General features: G+C 44.5%; 1 protein-coding gene across 8 annotated transcripts in view; it reads right to left on the bottom strand.

Moving 5' to 3' along the window:
• Positions 1 to 15,849, bottom strand: part of LOC136941433 (transcription factor SOX-6-like) — a 68,968-nt gene that overhangs the window by 10,136 nt on the left and 42,983 nt on the right. For 6 of the 8 annotated variants that reach the window (XM_067233892.1, XM_067233897.1, XM_067233899.1 and 3 more), the window contains 5 exons: positions 12,976 to 13,096; positions 11,220 to 11,299; positions 4,670 to 4,819; positions 3,307 to 3,478; positions 2,210 to 2,391 (listed from right to left, as the gene is read on the bottom strand). In XM_067233892.1, the coding sequence (XP_067089993.1) occupies positions 2,210 to 2,391; positions 3,307 to 3,478; positions 4,670 to 4,819; positions 11,220 to 11,299; positions 12,976 to 13,096 (705 nt within the window). The remainder of the gene's footprint in view (positions 1 to 2,209; positions 2,392 to 3,306; positions 3,479 to 4,669; positions 4,820 to 11,219; positions 11,300 to 12,975; positions 13,097 to 15,849) is intronic. The other 2 variants (XM_067233893.1, XM_067233898.1) reach the window with 1 other exon arrangement.

Genomic DNA, 15,849 nt, shown 5'->3' with positions numbered 1-15,849 from the left:
CATGACAGCTGATGTCAACTACTGTCAGCATTAAGTGGGCTTAGTGACAGAGCGTTTGACTAAAGTACTCTGGGTCTCTGTGGTGGGAAGAAGACAGAACTATAGGTCGGGACAGCTCGCTTGGAATTGGCCAAAATGTACTCTCTTTCTCTCTCTCTTACTCTCTCTCACTCTCTCTCTCTCACACACACACACACGCATGAATGCGAAAACACAAACACTCACACAACTCTCACACACACACTGTAACCTGCATACACCGTACCACACAGAGAAACAGAGAAAACACAAGAGCACATATCCAGACACTCACACACGTCAGTGGCTATTTCAGCCAGCTTGGCACTTGTGGACGTGATGGAAGCAGAGTAAGCGTAAGCTGATACTCAACAATGCCACTTGCTAGCTGGGCATAGCTGGGCATAGCTATAATGACGTTAACATGGCCAAGGCCTGAATTGTGCCAGGACACCACAGCCAATACTCAGAGTCTGCAGCAGACACCCTACGCACCGAAGCAGAGATTACATTCTGTGCTTAACCTAGTGGGGGGGAACTGTCTGTAAGCATGATGAAGAATGAAGCCCACACACACACACACACCAAGAAACAGACAAAAACACAACGAATACACGTGCTTGCTCATAACTGTTCCCACATCCACAATAAACAGCATCACAGAATTGACTCTTAATCAGGTTTGACTGCACATCAACAGATGTCAAAGCTATTTTTTGGATCACACATAACACCTTTACCAACAAAAGGTTGTTTCTATTCACATTAGTTGTCACCTTCGCGTTCATGCAGAAGTGTTGTACTCTGCATAGTCTTTCTGAGTTGGAAGATGGGAGTCACTATTCTTGTGTGCAATTAGTTTTTCTGTCAATTATTTCACACAGACAAACCTGAACAATGAATGGCATATAGAGCTGAATTTTATATGACATCATGCAAAAGAAAAGTGTGTTTGAGTTGTTGTTAGGTAACGAAGAAAAACGGAAAACAAACACCAACCTACTGTCTTTTTCTAACCGGAAACAATTACTTCAGAGTTTCCAAACGAGAACTTTATTATGAGGCATGAAGCTATAAACCAAATTACTGCATCACAAGGTTTGTTCTTATAAAGTCGGAAAATGTAGGTCCGGCACCACACTCAGAAGAGAACTGAGGAATGCGGGATGCATACAGTGACTCAGATGGAAACAATTGCTACTTTATTTGAAGATTGATCTAGTTCTCAATGTGTAGTTTAAGTATATCAAATGTATGATATAGTGGATAGAATTAAATGATTAAAATATATATTTTTTTTATCTGTGCAAGAAAAATAAAATGCAAAACATTACAGAATATGAGTAATTACTTTAAGCTTCAAAATATGTTTAATCTTATTAGAGTCCGCAAGGTGACAACATATTTTTGACTAATATCCCAAATGTTAACCCTAATGATAAACAAACAAACTACCAGTTTAAATATTCCAGTGGTATACCAACAGACATGTTCAAAGTGCCCATATCTAAAATATTAATGAGCCATATCTATGCTGACAACATGGGATTGACTGCTCTGAGGATGATGGTATAAATTCTTGTTTTCAACTGTTTCACCCCTGATGCTGTGACTGACTTCACTGACTGACTGAAGATGTGGGTGAGAGATTCCTGTGAGGATAGGCATCATTCTGGCACAAGGCAATCATTTACCCCAAAGAATGCACGGTTGGGAGTTAGGAGAGGAAGGAGGTGTTGGGTAGTCATGTGCCCCAGACTGAGGGATCGATTGGGCTAATAGCCCAGAGCGTATAAGGGGAGCAGGACTACACCCCCCCCCCCTCAAACACACACACTCTCACATGCACACACACAAGCTAACAAGCACCCACACATAAACACACGAAGATATGCACACTCAGTCACATACACGCACGCACGGACCAAAACCATTACTGTCACTGGTCCAGCTGCTGCCTCTTCAAAGCTATTGACTTCTGGGTGGCCGGGGATGTTAAGGGAGAGTATCTCAAGAAATCTGGCCACGGTTCCAGCCGAAGAAGACAAAATATCGTAGTGTTTTCTTTTTTGCATGTAAGAATTGGCAAATAAGTACTGCGAGACCAGAGTGAGTGGGATCATGTGTGCCTGTGTGTATGTAAGCCCTTGCATATGATTTTGATTGTGCACGAGTGCATGTGCTTTCTAACCTTGCTGCCGTTATTAAGACTCATGCCGCTCAGTGCAGACAGCTTGGCTTCCAAGCCTTGCTGGTGATGGTGAAGCTGCTCTCTCTGAATCTGCTCCCTCATCTTCCTGGCCTCCTGGATGGCCTTCATCACAGCGTCCTGGTCCCCGAACAATGCTGTGGAGTTCAGACTGGACAGAATGTCTGTGGAGGAGGGAAGGGTTGTTACTAAGACTGACACAGCAGCCAACCAATCAGAGTCGTGTGTGAGATGTATTTAAAGGCCAAGCAGAACACATTATACTCTAAGTATGAATCAAATGTTGCAACTCCTTTTGGCATGTTAAAGAATGTCTACATGTAATTACTGTAAAAAAAAAAGTCTGAAAGTATTAAACAGTATAATTAAACATGATGTGTCCATTTTTTCCATCCTCTTTGGTTGTTTTTCAACTACCCCAAATGCCCCCTCCACCCCTAATTTATGTACAGTAAATACGCTTTTGAAGCTTGTGTGTACTTGGAAGTACAAAACAACCAATGATCCAAACTTTCCGTCGCCTTGCTAGTTTAATTAGCAGATGAGGAGGAAGTAACTGTATGCTTGGGTGGCCATAAAAAAAAGGGAAAAAATAGCATAGGAAGGAAGGCGAGCGCTGTGTCCTCAAAGCTGCACAGAAGAGCGAGTGAAATTGTTTTGGTGTAATGAGAGGCTTTGGATTGGGTTTAATAACAGATAGCAGTGGTAGGGTATAAAGGTTTATCCCAGGCCAGACAATGATGTGAGGAAGCTCTTAAAAACCAAATAACGTGTGCTGTGTTTCACTGTTTCCGCCGCCTAGGTTTTCATTGGGGCTAAATACAGGGCTTTAGAGGCCTGTAAAAAATGTTGCCTCCTACGGGTTGAAGCTTCCCTGTGTCTGACAGGAGGAGTATGCTAGGATTGTTTGTGTGTGTGTGTGTGCGGTGGACGAGGTGGAGGTGGGTTTGTGCGGCTCCTGATTGTGTGTATGTCAGTGTGTTTTTAAGCTTGCACTGTGTCCGCACTACACGTGTTTTAATGTGTGAGTATATGCTTGTGTACTGGTGTGTGTGTGTTTGTGTAAGTGTGTGTGGTACCTAGTGAGGAGTTCCTGCCCATGCTGGAGATGGGGCTGGGGACACGTCCCTTGCCCAGGCCTAAAGGGCTGGTCTTGGAGAACAGGCTGTGCGGGGGCGAGGTAGAGGAACGGAGGACTTCGGAGGTCTTAGGCCGAGCCGACAGGTTCAGGGGCTGCGTTGACCCTTCCTCCTGAAAACATGAAGACAGAGTTGAGGCAAACAGTGATAATCAGTAATAACACGTTTTCATTGTAGAAATGACATGTGGTCTACTCATCATTTAACTCTCATTATATTACCTGCATGTAATTATAAGAGAAACAGGTCTTTTATTTACTGAAACTCATCAGTTCTTGACTAAAATGTTTTGAGGAAAGAAAATGATCAGGTTTTCAAAACTCTAAATCAATTTGGATCGAAACACAGGGTGTTCTTCTTTGCCATTTACCACTGAACATGGGATCTCTTCTATGTTCACTTATCTCGCCAGAGGCACTTTTGTTTAATTGTCTCCTCTGTTTCTAATCAAAGGTTCATGACCACACGTTCTCACATGAAGGAGCCAGAGAAAACGAGAAGGAGCGACTGGAAAGAAAAAACAATGACGGCAGCTCGAAAACCGCCTGACTGGGGCTTCATGTGTGAGGAGGGAGCGCTAAACAAATGCACAGATCTAATTTGAGAGCTGGCCCTGGGTAATGTCGTTGGAAGTGGAGGGAGGGTGTGTTGAGGGCTTGACGAAAGGAGTTTGTGGGTGGTACGGAATTATGGCAGGGCGGGGGTGCAGCGGGAGGGGAGGGGGGACAGAGGGAAGAGCACTACTGTTGTGGTTGTGGTTGTGCTAAGACTCCGGTCTATTGTGATGTTGGCTGCAGCTGTACCCCACATGGCCTCCATTACTGGCTGGTTCCAGTGAAGATGATGTGCACACTTTCCAAGGTTCTCTGCAGTAAAGAGGTTGGGGCCTTGCCAAACGGCAGCCAGTGCCAATGTCAATGTGAGCATGTGTGTGTGTGTGTTACAGAAAGATAGAGCAAGAGAGAGACAGAGAGAGAGCGAGAGAGAGAGCTACAGAGGGATGGAGGGATGGAGGGAAAGAGAGATGGAGTGTGTTTCTGCGTCAGTACAGAGTGAGTTTCTGATGGGTGTCAAAGTCAACTTCTCTATCTGAAGACAGATTACAAAAACGATTCGATAATGGCCATTTCACTCAAAAACAATAACTTTAGACCATTAAAACCAACACGTCTGTCCTCACTACGTTTCTCTCCATTCACAAGGTGAAGCTTGACTCCAAAGATAATTTGGGACATTTTAAAGAGTCAGCGATTGTGCAGAATGTGGACCTTAATGTGGATCATTATTAACGTGGATTGTAGACCTTAATGTGGATGATGGGACTTGACGCTCTCTTCTCTCCTTTCAGGGTGGAGGGTGAGAGTGGCCCGGAAGAGTTCGGTGGCTGAGGGACGGTGGCCATCTTGGCTCCCGGAGAGAGCTGCATGCTGGCCAGCTGGGCAGCGTACAACTGCTTCAGAAAGGAAGAAGAAACCAAAAAAGAACTATTAAAGAGCTGACAGGGTTATTAACATAACAAGCCAGCTGCTAATCAGTGGCCTTCCTCTCTTCTATTCTCTCATTCCATGTCTTTCCCGTCTTCTCTACATAGTCCATAATGTACCGCGTTCTTATCCCTGTTCTGGCACGGCTTGAAGGATCCTGTCTAAGGTCCGACATTGTGTCAAAGCCACAAGCCGCACACATATCGTACAGAGGGGCACATGCACACATGGACACACACAGACAAGCACATACATTACACACCATGACACACTCTCACTCTTTCTTTCACTCTCTGGAACACACACATAGACACATGAGCTTATCCAAAACACACAGGGTTCTAGGCTTTTCTAGAAAAGCCTAGAACTTGTTTTGTCTAAAGTGTAGTAAGGGTGAGGCTTAAATAGCAACTTGTACCAACTGTAAGTTGTTAATACATGTATTTCGTACACAGCAAGAAGGAGTAGAGTGCAAGTATCAACCTAACTACGGCTGTGATGCTATGAACATGTTTGTTCACAAACAATTCTGCACATTGATTCATTGATACACTTGAATCTTTTAAACAGTTAACATTTTGGTTTCATTCATTTATAATATTTCCTAAAACCATAAGATCAATAAGAAAAAACTCAAGACCACGTGAACAAGTGACAACCGACACACAATCTTTGTGTAGCAGAGGGATTCTTAGAGCGATGAAACCCCACTTTCCCAAAAATCTAACATACTCTTGGTTGGATGTCAACTTGCTGAAGTCCCGGTCTAATTCAAAGCTCCAGACAGATGGACCACTGTAAACACTGTCAATCTCGTTAAGCATTTGAGCATATCAAAAATCAAGTCCTGAGGAGAACCATCCGGACATGTCCAGCAGTCTCTATTCTTGGAATATTATACTCGCTTGACTTTCCTCTCCTATCCCTCTCTTTCTATCTATTCCTCTCCCTCCATCTTCTAGTCAATTTTCCTTATGTCACAGTCTCTCCGTTCTCCACGATTCCTCTCCCTCTCTGTTGTTGTCTTTCCTTTCTCATCCCCACATTGCTGCGTGCTCTGTCTCTCTCTGTTCCTCCCTGCTTCTCCCTCTGGTTTTCTCTTTTTGTTTTTCTCTGATATTATCTTGCTCCATGCTCTGTCAGTCTTTCTCTTTTTCTCTCCTCTCACGGTGCCTCTGTGTTGTGAGATCCAATTTCCCCACAGTCAAAACTGCAAAGCCTCCTGGGAGTTCTCAGAAGTCCGTGGACCAGGAGGGAGCCCGACACACGAGACTGCTGCCATTGCTTACAGACGCGACGGCAGACTCCGCGGTCAGGGCCCAGCGCGGTCGGACAGCCCTCCCATGCAATATTAAATACAAACAGAAGGGGCCTTACTGTGAAAGAAGCCCTGACGTCACCGCTTCTTTTCCTTGGGTTGTCTACCCCAATCGCCGGCGATATGAGATCCGCACAGGCATGTATTTTCAACGACAGGCAGTGAGGTCCTTAAGTGTCAATCACTCCACCTCACGATTTACAGTGGTAAGGACAGCAGATTCAATGGGGGGTGCGGGGGGGGGGGGGGGGGGGGGTTCAGTGGGACTACGGTGTCTCTGAGTTAGGCACACTGCATATACGTAACACACACACATTCAATATGCCCTTGTATGTTTCCATTAAATAATACCATGCAGGTGACAGAGATGGAGACAAAACTTGTTGCAAGAAAATGCTACACTTTTATTTAGAGAATTAATATAGAAAAAAATGTAAACACAATTAAGAGCTATTCATTACAATTATATATTCCATATAAAATTGTAACAAATAATTGTATTTAAGTAACCCACATCATACAGTGTTGAACAAGCAGACTACAGTCAGACTTGCAAAGTATCTATCAATAAATGTTTGATATGTTGAGTCTTGCCATTTTACTGTAAGCCCGCATTGTCAAGTTATGCATTCACTTGATTACTCACTGCACATTGATCCTGCTTGCCACACTAGTTAAAGCTGGATAACCTTGGAATTGTCGAACAAACAAAAGAAACAGAAAAGGGCCTTTTCCCCCTTCTCTCAGTGACAGTTATAGATCGATAGCCACTAGGGGCTAATGTGCAACGTAAACAAACCCTTTCAGATCTGTTGCCACTCAGCAACCCCGGAGGGAAGACAATGCCGCAATTTCCTAAATTGCAAATTGACAAACAGACATAAGAAACAACCCTTGCCACACATCTATTTGACAGGGGCTTTGCCTGTTAGTGCTAATTTGACTAAATACAAGTTATTATTCTGCCATGTAATACCAATTCTGGTTTTAATAGCCAGCTTAGCACAATAATATGCTAAAAAAAAAAGGTCTGTAGTGACCTGGGTACAGTTTGCTTGAGGACTGATCCATTGTACTACATTTCCCAGTGGTCTGTCTGCCCTGAGAGGGCTGGATAAAGAATCCCCTTAGCTAGTCTCTTTTAGCTCATGGATGCTATTGATCATGGTGGTAGGGAAAAAACAAATGAGGTTTTCCCTTTTTCAGCAGGTTGGAAAAGACGGAAGAAATAGACAGGCTGCCAGCTGACTGGACCTCCCACTGATAAAGGGCTAAAGGCAGCACTTAAAGGTTGTGTGTGTGTGTGTGTGTGTGTGTGTGTGTGTGTGTGTGTGTGTGTGTGTGTGTGTGTGTGTGTGTGTGTGTGTGTGTGTGTGTGTGTGTGTGTGTGTGTGTGTGTGTGTGTGTGTGTGTGAGAGAGAGTGTGTGTGTGTGTGTTCCTCCTTTTATCCCTTACTTTAACATTTTCAATGGATTGAATCTATGGGCCATCACAATCTATAACTTTGGATTTGATTCTCTCTCTTTATTTCTAAGTCTAAGGGAAAGTCCTCGTTTTGGCAAATCTGTGAAGCAAATCCTCAACTTTATGGTTATGATACATCCAGAAAGTAATGGCAAATGGGACACAGATACAGACAGGGAGAGACGTCTTGTGATGTCAACAAGAATGTCCGCAAAGTAACTGTATTTCCCTCGCATTAGTGCCATACAAAGACTTTATTCTTCATTTGGACAGTACTGTTGATGGAGCCACCAGTTAGAAGAGCTGGAAACAATTGTCTGACAAAGTTCCCACACTGATAAAGATAACTTGAAATGTTATACTGCCATTATCTGTCATGAATGAGCAAAAACTATTAACCAGTATTTGATCCTGTCGGCCTTGTCTTAGTGAAACACAACTTTAACGATTCTTCCTCTTCTCTATGTAATGTGGTGGAATATCAGCAAAATGCTCACGTCTCGCTTTCTCTTTTTCTCTTGTTCTCATTCAGTCTTCATTTCTTACAGACCGTAGACCATATTGTCAGACTTTAAACTCTCCCTGCCTCTGACTTCCATTCCACTATCTACCTCTCTCACTCTCTCCGCTATCTCTTTCCCTATTTCTCTGGTTGCTCGCGCTGAAGCCCAGCTGTTCCAGGGCCCATGATGGTGACCTTGCTCCCTTCATAGACCTAAACAGCCTGGCCCATGTACATGCCTCTGATCGTGGCAGTGACTGCCCACTGTCCATCAGGAAAGTATACAGGGCAGGCTGGTTGATGCCCGTCCAGCTGTTTAGAGGTTGTGGGGTTATGCCACAGGACACTAGTGCCAATCTGGGCAAACATCTGCCTCTCTAGCGAGCTCCACCTTCAATGCCAGCTGTTAAACGACTCTTTGATATTCAGACATATTCAGAGACAGAAAACGCACATACTCCCAAAGGCACACACACACTTACAGCCATTCATGCACACACACACACACACACACACATTGCCAGACCAAATTGGCCCTAACACAAGAATATGAGTCTAACCGAAGCTTGCTTTGAAACCTTTCTCTGTAACTAAGACTGGGAGTTTCTCTTTATTTCCTGTGTCTCGTCTCTCAAGAGGCAGAGCTATGTGTAGAGCAGAGCCTGGCATGAGAGAGAGAGAAACTCTGTAGCACTACTGCGTAACCCCTATGGCCACAAACAGACCATGGGACTTAATAATAGTGCAACCTTTGTCAGTGTATGTACCATAACCTCAGGGAGTCAGGTGGCTGAGCGGTGAGGGAGTCGGACTAGTAATCCGAAGGTTGCCAGTTCGATTCCCGGTCATGCCAACTGACGTTGTGTCCTTGGGCAAGGCACTTCACCCTACTTGCCTCGGGGGAATGTCCCTGTACTTACTGTAAGTCGCTCTGATAAGAGCGTCTGCTAAATGTAAATGTAAATAACCTGTGGGGGGGGTTTCTCGCCACATTGTTTCCACATTGGACCTCTGACATCTGCGTTGTATGGAAAGATTTGGACTTGATGTGACATCCAGTGACTTAGAAAAGAATCGAGAGGTCTGACATGAACAAGCTATAGATTAAAATAAAACGTTATCTTCACTTGTCCTATTCTTTTCATCATCCCTTTTCTCTCATAGATACGAACGCCTTTTTTTCTATCTTGAATAAGCTATGTGATTATGAACTTCCTTTCCCCTTTTATTCAGGTTTCTTACTCTTTCTCCCATCTCTCTCTCTCGGAGATGTTTAAATATGAATGACAACATGTCTCTGACACCATTCATCCTCCTAAAATCCCACTATCTTTCACACAGACATACACACACAGAAATGTACTCACACACATACATTTACACACACAAACAGCCCCCCCCAACACCCCCCCTAGCACACACACACACCCTGCTTTGATCATTTCTATAGCCAGAAGTGGAGGTATTCTACATATTGGAAAACACAGTTCCGCTTCCACACACTGTGCACCGCTCTGTTAAATCAATAACATTTAATGAGAGCTTGGAAAAAAAATACTTACATTACATATTGAATAAACTGAGATTAAACTGTTTAAAAGCCGACAGCGGGCAAAGATAACAGGATAATGATTGACATTTTGAGGATAAATTCTTTGTCTGTGAAAGGCCTTTTGAAATGTTGTTTTCTCGTATTGTTAGGGTGCAGAGGGAGGGGTGTGCAAGAGATTTCTTGTGAAATTCCTAACTCTCTTTGAGGGACTTTTTTTGTTCTACATTTCTCTTTCGCGAATATGTTCTATGATAACCATTATTGGTAAGTGCTGTTCTCCAAACCACAGGTGTCAAGCACTAATAAAAAGATGATGAATTATCAGTGCCAGGTGTTGTGCTGGTGGGGGTCGGAATCCCACAGCTATTAATCATATTGGCCTTTGTTTGACACAACTGACAGGTTTCTGATAAGGAAGCTAGCTAACTAACAGTGTTGTGGGGCTAGGTTTGTTAGCATGTTGTGAATTTCAAGCTAGTAAAACATTACATGTACCTAATAAAGTGCCGAGTGATAAAGACTTCAGCTGGTATGTGGCCTACATTATATGTAATTACTTTTTAGAATAGTTGCAATACCTCAGAATAACTTTTTTAGAACTTGGCAGAGAAAACGGCTCTCTAGCCATTAAGCCCAATTTATACTTAGGTCGCAGACACTTTTGAAAAGGTCGCCGACAGAAATGACGTCTCGGTCGACACTTTTAACCGTCGCTTAGAAGTGTCGCCTACCAGGAGAAATTTCTACTGGCGCGGATGTCGTCACATAGTGAAAAATTTAAATTGTCAGTTTCTCCGATTGATCACCTAGGCTACAAAGCGTTAACAATGTAACCATAGCTATGAATGTAACGGTAAAACGCGAACCTTGAGCACAGGAGACTGTTTTCCGAAGTATAAATGCAGCAGCCTGAAGCCCAATTTATACTTAGGTCGCAGACACTTTGAAAAGGTCGCCGACAGAAATGGCGTCACGGTCGACACAATTAACCGTCGCTTGAAAGTGTCGCCTACCAGGAGAAATTTCTACTGGCGCTGATGTCGTCACATAGTGTCGCGCAAGTATGATTGGCTAGATAGATGGCACGCGTCGTTGATTTCATTGTTTCGAATTTTCAGTGAACGCTCAACAGCTGTTTAAGATGGAAGGAATAAAGGAGAGATTGGCGGAGCAAGTTAGAACATATCCACACCTTTATAATGCCTCTCAAAATTAGCTACAGCCATTTTCTCGATCGATCACCTAGGCTACAAAGCGTAAACAATGTAACCATAGCTATGAATGTAACGGTAAAATGATTCTGTTTACGTCACGCGAACCTTGAGCACGAAGTATAAATGCAGCAGCCTGAGCGACACATTTTTTTTTTCGTCTGCGACCATTTCAAAAGTGTCGGCGACATAAGTATAAATTGGGCTTTAGCGACACTTTTTTTTTTTTCTTCGTCGGCGACCATTTCAAAAGTGTCCGCGACCGAAGTATAAATTAAGCTTTAGTGTTTGACATCAGGAGTGGCTAATGGGCCTGCCTACCTGTAGTTGCAATGGGCTGAGTCCTGATGCAGCGGCCGCTGCCATTGTGGATGGAATGAACTGCATGGGGTAGTTGTCACCTGTCAGAAAGACAACACAAAAGTCTTACATACTTGTGCTCTCTCAAAAAAATGAGGTCAAAGGGAGTTCACAGGCACCAACCTGTTTCATTGCTTAAAGATGTTCTGTCTTGTGTTACCGACACAATCTTTATAAAAAAATTATTCAATCGCTCAAGTAAACTTGTATTTCTGCACAGCTATTCAGTGTTTTTCCAACAGGGCCTTAGGGAGAGACTTGCTCAAAAGCCAAAGCAAACTGAGTCTAAAGAGTTTAAGCATTATCAAAGGTGAATGCCTCTTGATACCGTCACTTTACTCTGAGGTGCGTGGACAAGCTCTCACGGCCCATCTTAGCGGTCAAGGACTCCGACTGAGAGCAGTACGGCCATGGATTTGGATGCGTTCATGAATGCAGCAGGCTTTTTAAAAACCTGGCACCCAGAATGTTCAGCGCAACCCCTACTGTTTGTCTTAAAAGGCTTTTCGTGTCCAATGTGAACAGTCACATCCTCGGATCCGTGCACAAACGACATCAAGGCATTTGGTTCTGGTTGTCCGTCTTGTAACTGTGTGCATATCACACCCCTCCCTACACCTCTGCCTGCCTACCACCTCCCGAAAATTGATGAGAGATATTTTAGACTATGTTGTTGATTGTGGTTAGTTAACATGTTGAGTAAGTGTGTGCTGCATAAGTGTGTGTCTGTGTGTGTGTATGCCTGGTATGCATGCAGGAATGGAATGTGAATAGGAGGAGAAGAACAAGAGCAGGTGGTGACTAGACCCCTGTCCTGAGAATAGCAAGTTCTCTAGGGAGAGAAAAAGAGAGAGAAAGAAAGAAAGACAGAGTGAAAGAGAGACAAAGACAGAGAGAGAAAGAGAGAGGAGAGAAGAAGAGGTCTTGTTTGTGTGTCTGTATGTATGTGGGTGCATGTGTGCACTTGGTGGGTGCTTATCTGCCAAGCGTATGTGTGTTTGTATACATGCTTTGCATATGACCATTCATGACTTCTATGTGCACATCCTAGTCAGACAGTGTCAGAGTGTATAAATGTGTGAAATTCCATGTTGGAGATGTGTTGTGTAACTGACACGCTCTCTTTCAGCACATCATAAAAGAGACATTCCTCTCCCCCATCATATCCAATCTATTGTTCCTGATGTGAACCACTGGGAAGTCGAAATCTCCTGGTTATTCCCCAAAACATTCCTGACCTGACACAGTTCATTAGTAACGACAGGGTTCTCTGTCCGACAGGGGTGCTAAAAAGGAGAAATGTGTGTGAGGCCCGTCATAACTTATTGGATGCCAGAATGGGTAAAAGTAGCATCTGCTGACCTTATGGGTTTGTATGATGTTTTGAAAACGTGTGCGTGAATGTATGCGTGTATGTGTGTGTGTGTGAGGTTGTGGGCATGTGTGCTTACACCAGTGGTTTACTCAATCCTGGTCCCGTGCCCCCGTGCCCTGCATGTTCTAGATGTGTCCCTGCTCTGACACGGCTGATTCAAATGAACACAATCACTTGAATCAGGTGTGTTGGAGCAGGGAAACATCTAGAACATGGCAGGGCAGGGGGGCACAAGGACCAGGATTGAGTACCTCTTGCTCACAACGTCATGGGATTGCATCTATTAACATGTGTGCGCACATGCATATGTTTGTGTATGCATATATGTTTCTGTGTGTGTACCTGGCTTGTAGGACATTCCTTGCGGAAAGAGGAAGCCCTGTTGTGCTGCTGCGGCAGCTGCTAGAGAGCGCTGGTCGTGAGGAAAGACTGGGATCATGAGTGGAGGCATGTGACCCTGTACCTGGAGAGAGGCAGAGAATGAAGGCAGGGAGAGAGAGAAAAGAGAGAGAGAGGCCGAAGGAGCAAGGGGAAAAGAGGTAGGAATGAGAAAGGAGTCCGAAACATACAGTACAGTAGTCAAACAGTACATCAACTTACTTGAAAATGAACGCATGGGCACGTCATGCTCTTTAGATCCATCTTATCATATGACGCCCATGTGAACACTACACTAATACACACATACACACGCTCGCCAGAAAAGATAAGCAATATCAAACAAGGAATATAGATCACACACACACAAGGGAAGACAGAAATGAAGCGATCAAACATTCAGAAAGGCAAGACTAAACTCAGAAAACAACTACAGTACACAGATCCCCCTGAGAGCATCCACAAAATGATTTGAGTCCAGACATGACTGCGCTTTCATGTTGGGCTAAGAAGCCCTGAAAGTGGGGGGTTCACTTTGTCTGTGCTGTGGTTAAGACAGGCAGGTTGATATTGAAAGGAGCATATCAAAGATAGGCCTGGGGGGAGCTCTCCTTATGACTAGTCCTACAGTGTGTATACCTTGTTAATGAGTAGGCACATCTCTCTCTTTCTAACACTCTTTTTGGGTCTGTCTCATATTATGGTTCTCCCTTTCCTTCCCTCTTCCTCTGCAAATGCCTCCCTCTCACTCTCCCTTTCTTGCTCACCGTTTGTCTTTCTGTCTGGTTCTCAAACTCCTCTCTTTCTTACTTGGACCAGCGCTCTCACTGGGTTTCTTGAGCTTCTAATTCGTTTTGTCTGTAATTTCTCTTCTAATTCTCTTCCTCTCTGTCTCTTCCTCAGGAGCTCATGCACAGAAAGTATTTGATGGAAACATTTGCTGTGAACAAGCAAGAGAATGCGTGGCAAATGCAGCAGTTAACATTGAATGTGGTGACTCCTGAGGGTTGTTCAAAGAGCATTGGTAAAGAAGAGACCAGAGAGTAGACACAAACAAGCCTACCCTTGATTGGATGTGTGTGTTTGCATGTGTGTGCGTGACTCTGGTAATTTGAATGCGATTGATAGAGTCTCTAGAGAGACCCCCCCATGGACACAGTAAGAAAGTCAATACACACACACAAGTTGAATGGCATGCGTCTACTTGCACAAGCATCACTACATCCCATATGCATGTAGGATCCACATTGTGCGGGTTTTTACAGGATTCGACCGAGCACATGCAGGCAAGGTCCCATAAGGTCTCCCTCTTCTAACCCAGACACTCAGGAGGCCCAGACACAAAGATGTATACACAGGCATGCACACACACCGGGAGATGTGTCTTGTGACACGGAGAGAGACGAAACAAGAATGAAGGAGATGAAAAATGACCCTGTGTCTCGGGAGTAGGGTGGGGGAGGGAGCAGGACAAAATCCTCCATTCATTGTGTTCCTCTGGGAATGCTGGGACGGGTTCTCCACCAGCACAAACACAAAGACCCTTTTACTGGGGGGGGATGAATGGGCTGGCCCTGTGTGTGCCCCCCCCACACCCCTACCACACTAAGAAAACATGGGCCCCTTCCTCAACTGCCCACTAGACAGACGTACATACACACACACTAGCGCACAAACGTACACACTCACACACATGCGGATGCACGTACCCACACACAGGCACACTCACACGCAGTATTAATGGTCCTACTGTGTGTGTGTGTGTGTGAGGGGGGGTAAGGGGTGCGTGTGTGTGCAAGAAGGAGAGAGAACGCAAGTGTGAAAGTGGAGTGTGAAAGGCAGAGAGAGGATCCATGTGTGTTTGTGTCTACAAGGTTGATTCCTGACAGACTGCCTTTAAGTTCGGGGTTCGGGGGATAAGACAGTTCTTGTGAGCAACTTTTATCAGCGATTTGAACCTAACCACCATTGGGGATGAGACAAGCTGACAGTTAGTAGCCAACAATTGCAAAACAGCAATATTTTGCGAGAAGGGGGAAATTGTGGGAGGGGGGCAAAGGAGAAGTCGTAGCAGGAAAAAGAAGTGTACCATACAGTTGGCTATACGTTATCAAGAACACATATTTTCCGAAAAAAAGGCGAAACGGACATAAATACACGCGCACACATAAATAATTAAAAACAGGAGGAGGAACAAGGGAAAGGGAAGGACTAAAGGGAGGAGGAGAAGGAGGGGTAGTGCGGGTTGCAGTCATTAATTAGCCCGTTAGCTTGGCCCTGGCTCTGTGGTCTGGGCGAGCCTTTGTGGGCCCGAGGAAATGGAGCACATATGAGACACATTAAGAGGCTGCATTTAAAAAAGACACATGGCTGTCAACCACGGGGAAACAAAGGGCCACCCTCAGTGTGTGTGTGTGTGTGTGTGTGTGTGTGTGTGTGTGTGTGTGTGTGTGTGTGTGTGTGTGTGTGTGTGTGTGTGCGTGCGTGTGTGTGGGTGTGTGTGTGTGTGTGTGTACGTGTGTGTGTGTGTGTGGAGAGGAATAGGGTTCTGTGTGTTTTGTGTGTGTGTGTTTAAGTACATGCATGTGTGTGTGTGTGTGTGTGTGTGTGTGTGTGTGTGTGTGTGTGTGTGTGTGTGTGTGTGTGTGTGTGTGTGTAAGTGGATGAAGGGGGTTAATATGTGTCTGTGTGGATATGAGTGTTTTGGACTCCATCAGTGTACTCACATGTGTATGTGCATGTCCCTTGTTAGTGTGTCTGCGTGCATACCCGTCACTTTCATAAGGGAGGCCATCGGAAGCTTTCCTTTAACCCTTTGAAGTCTCCTGCTGTTCCTCC

The sequence above is a fragment of the Osmerus mordax genome, chromosome 4, assembly GCF_038355195.1.
Source record: "Osmerus mordax isolate fOsmMor3 chromosome 4, fOsmMor3.pri, whole genome shotgun sequence".
Lineage (NCBI taxonomy): Eukaryota > Metazoa > Chordata > Actinopteri > Osmeriformes > Osmeridae > Osmerus > Osmerus mordax.
Note: the sequence above shows the minus strand (reverse complement) of the source record. Positions and strands in the feature narration are given on the sequence as shown.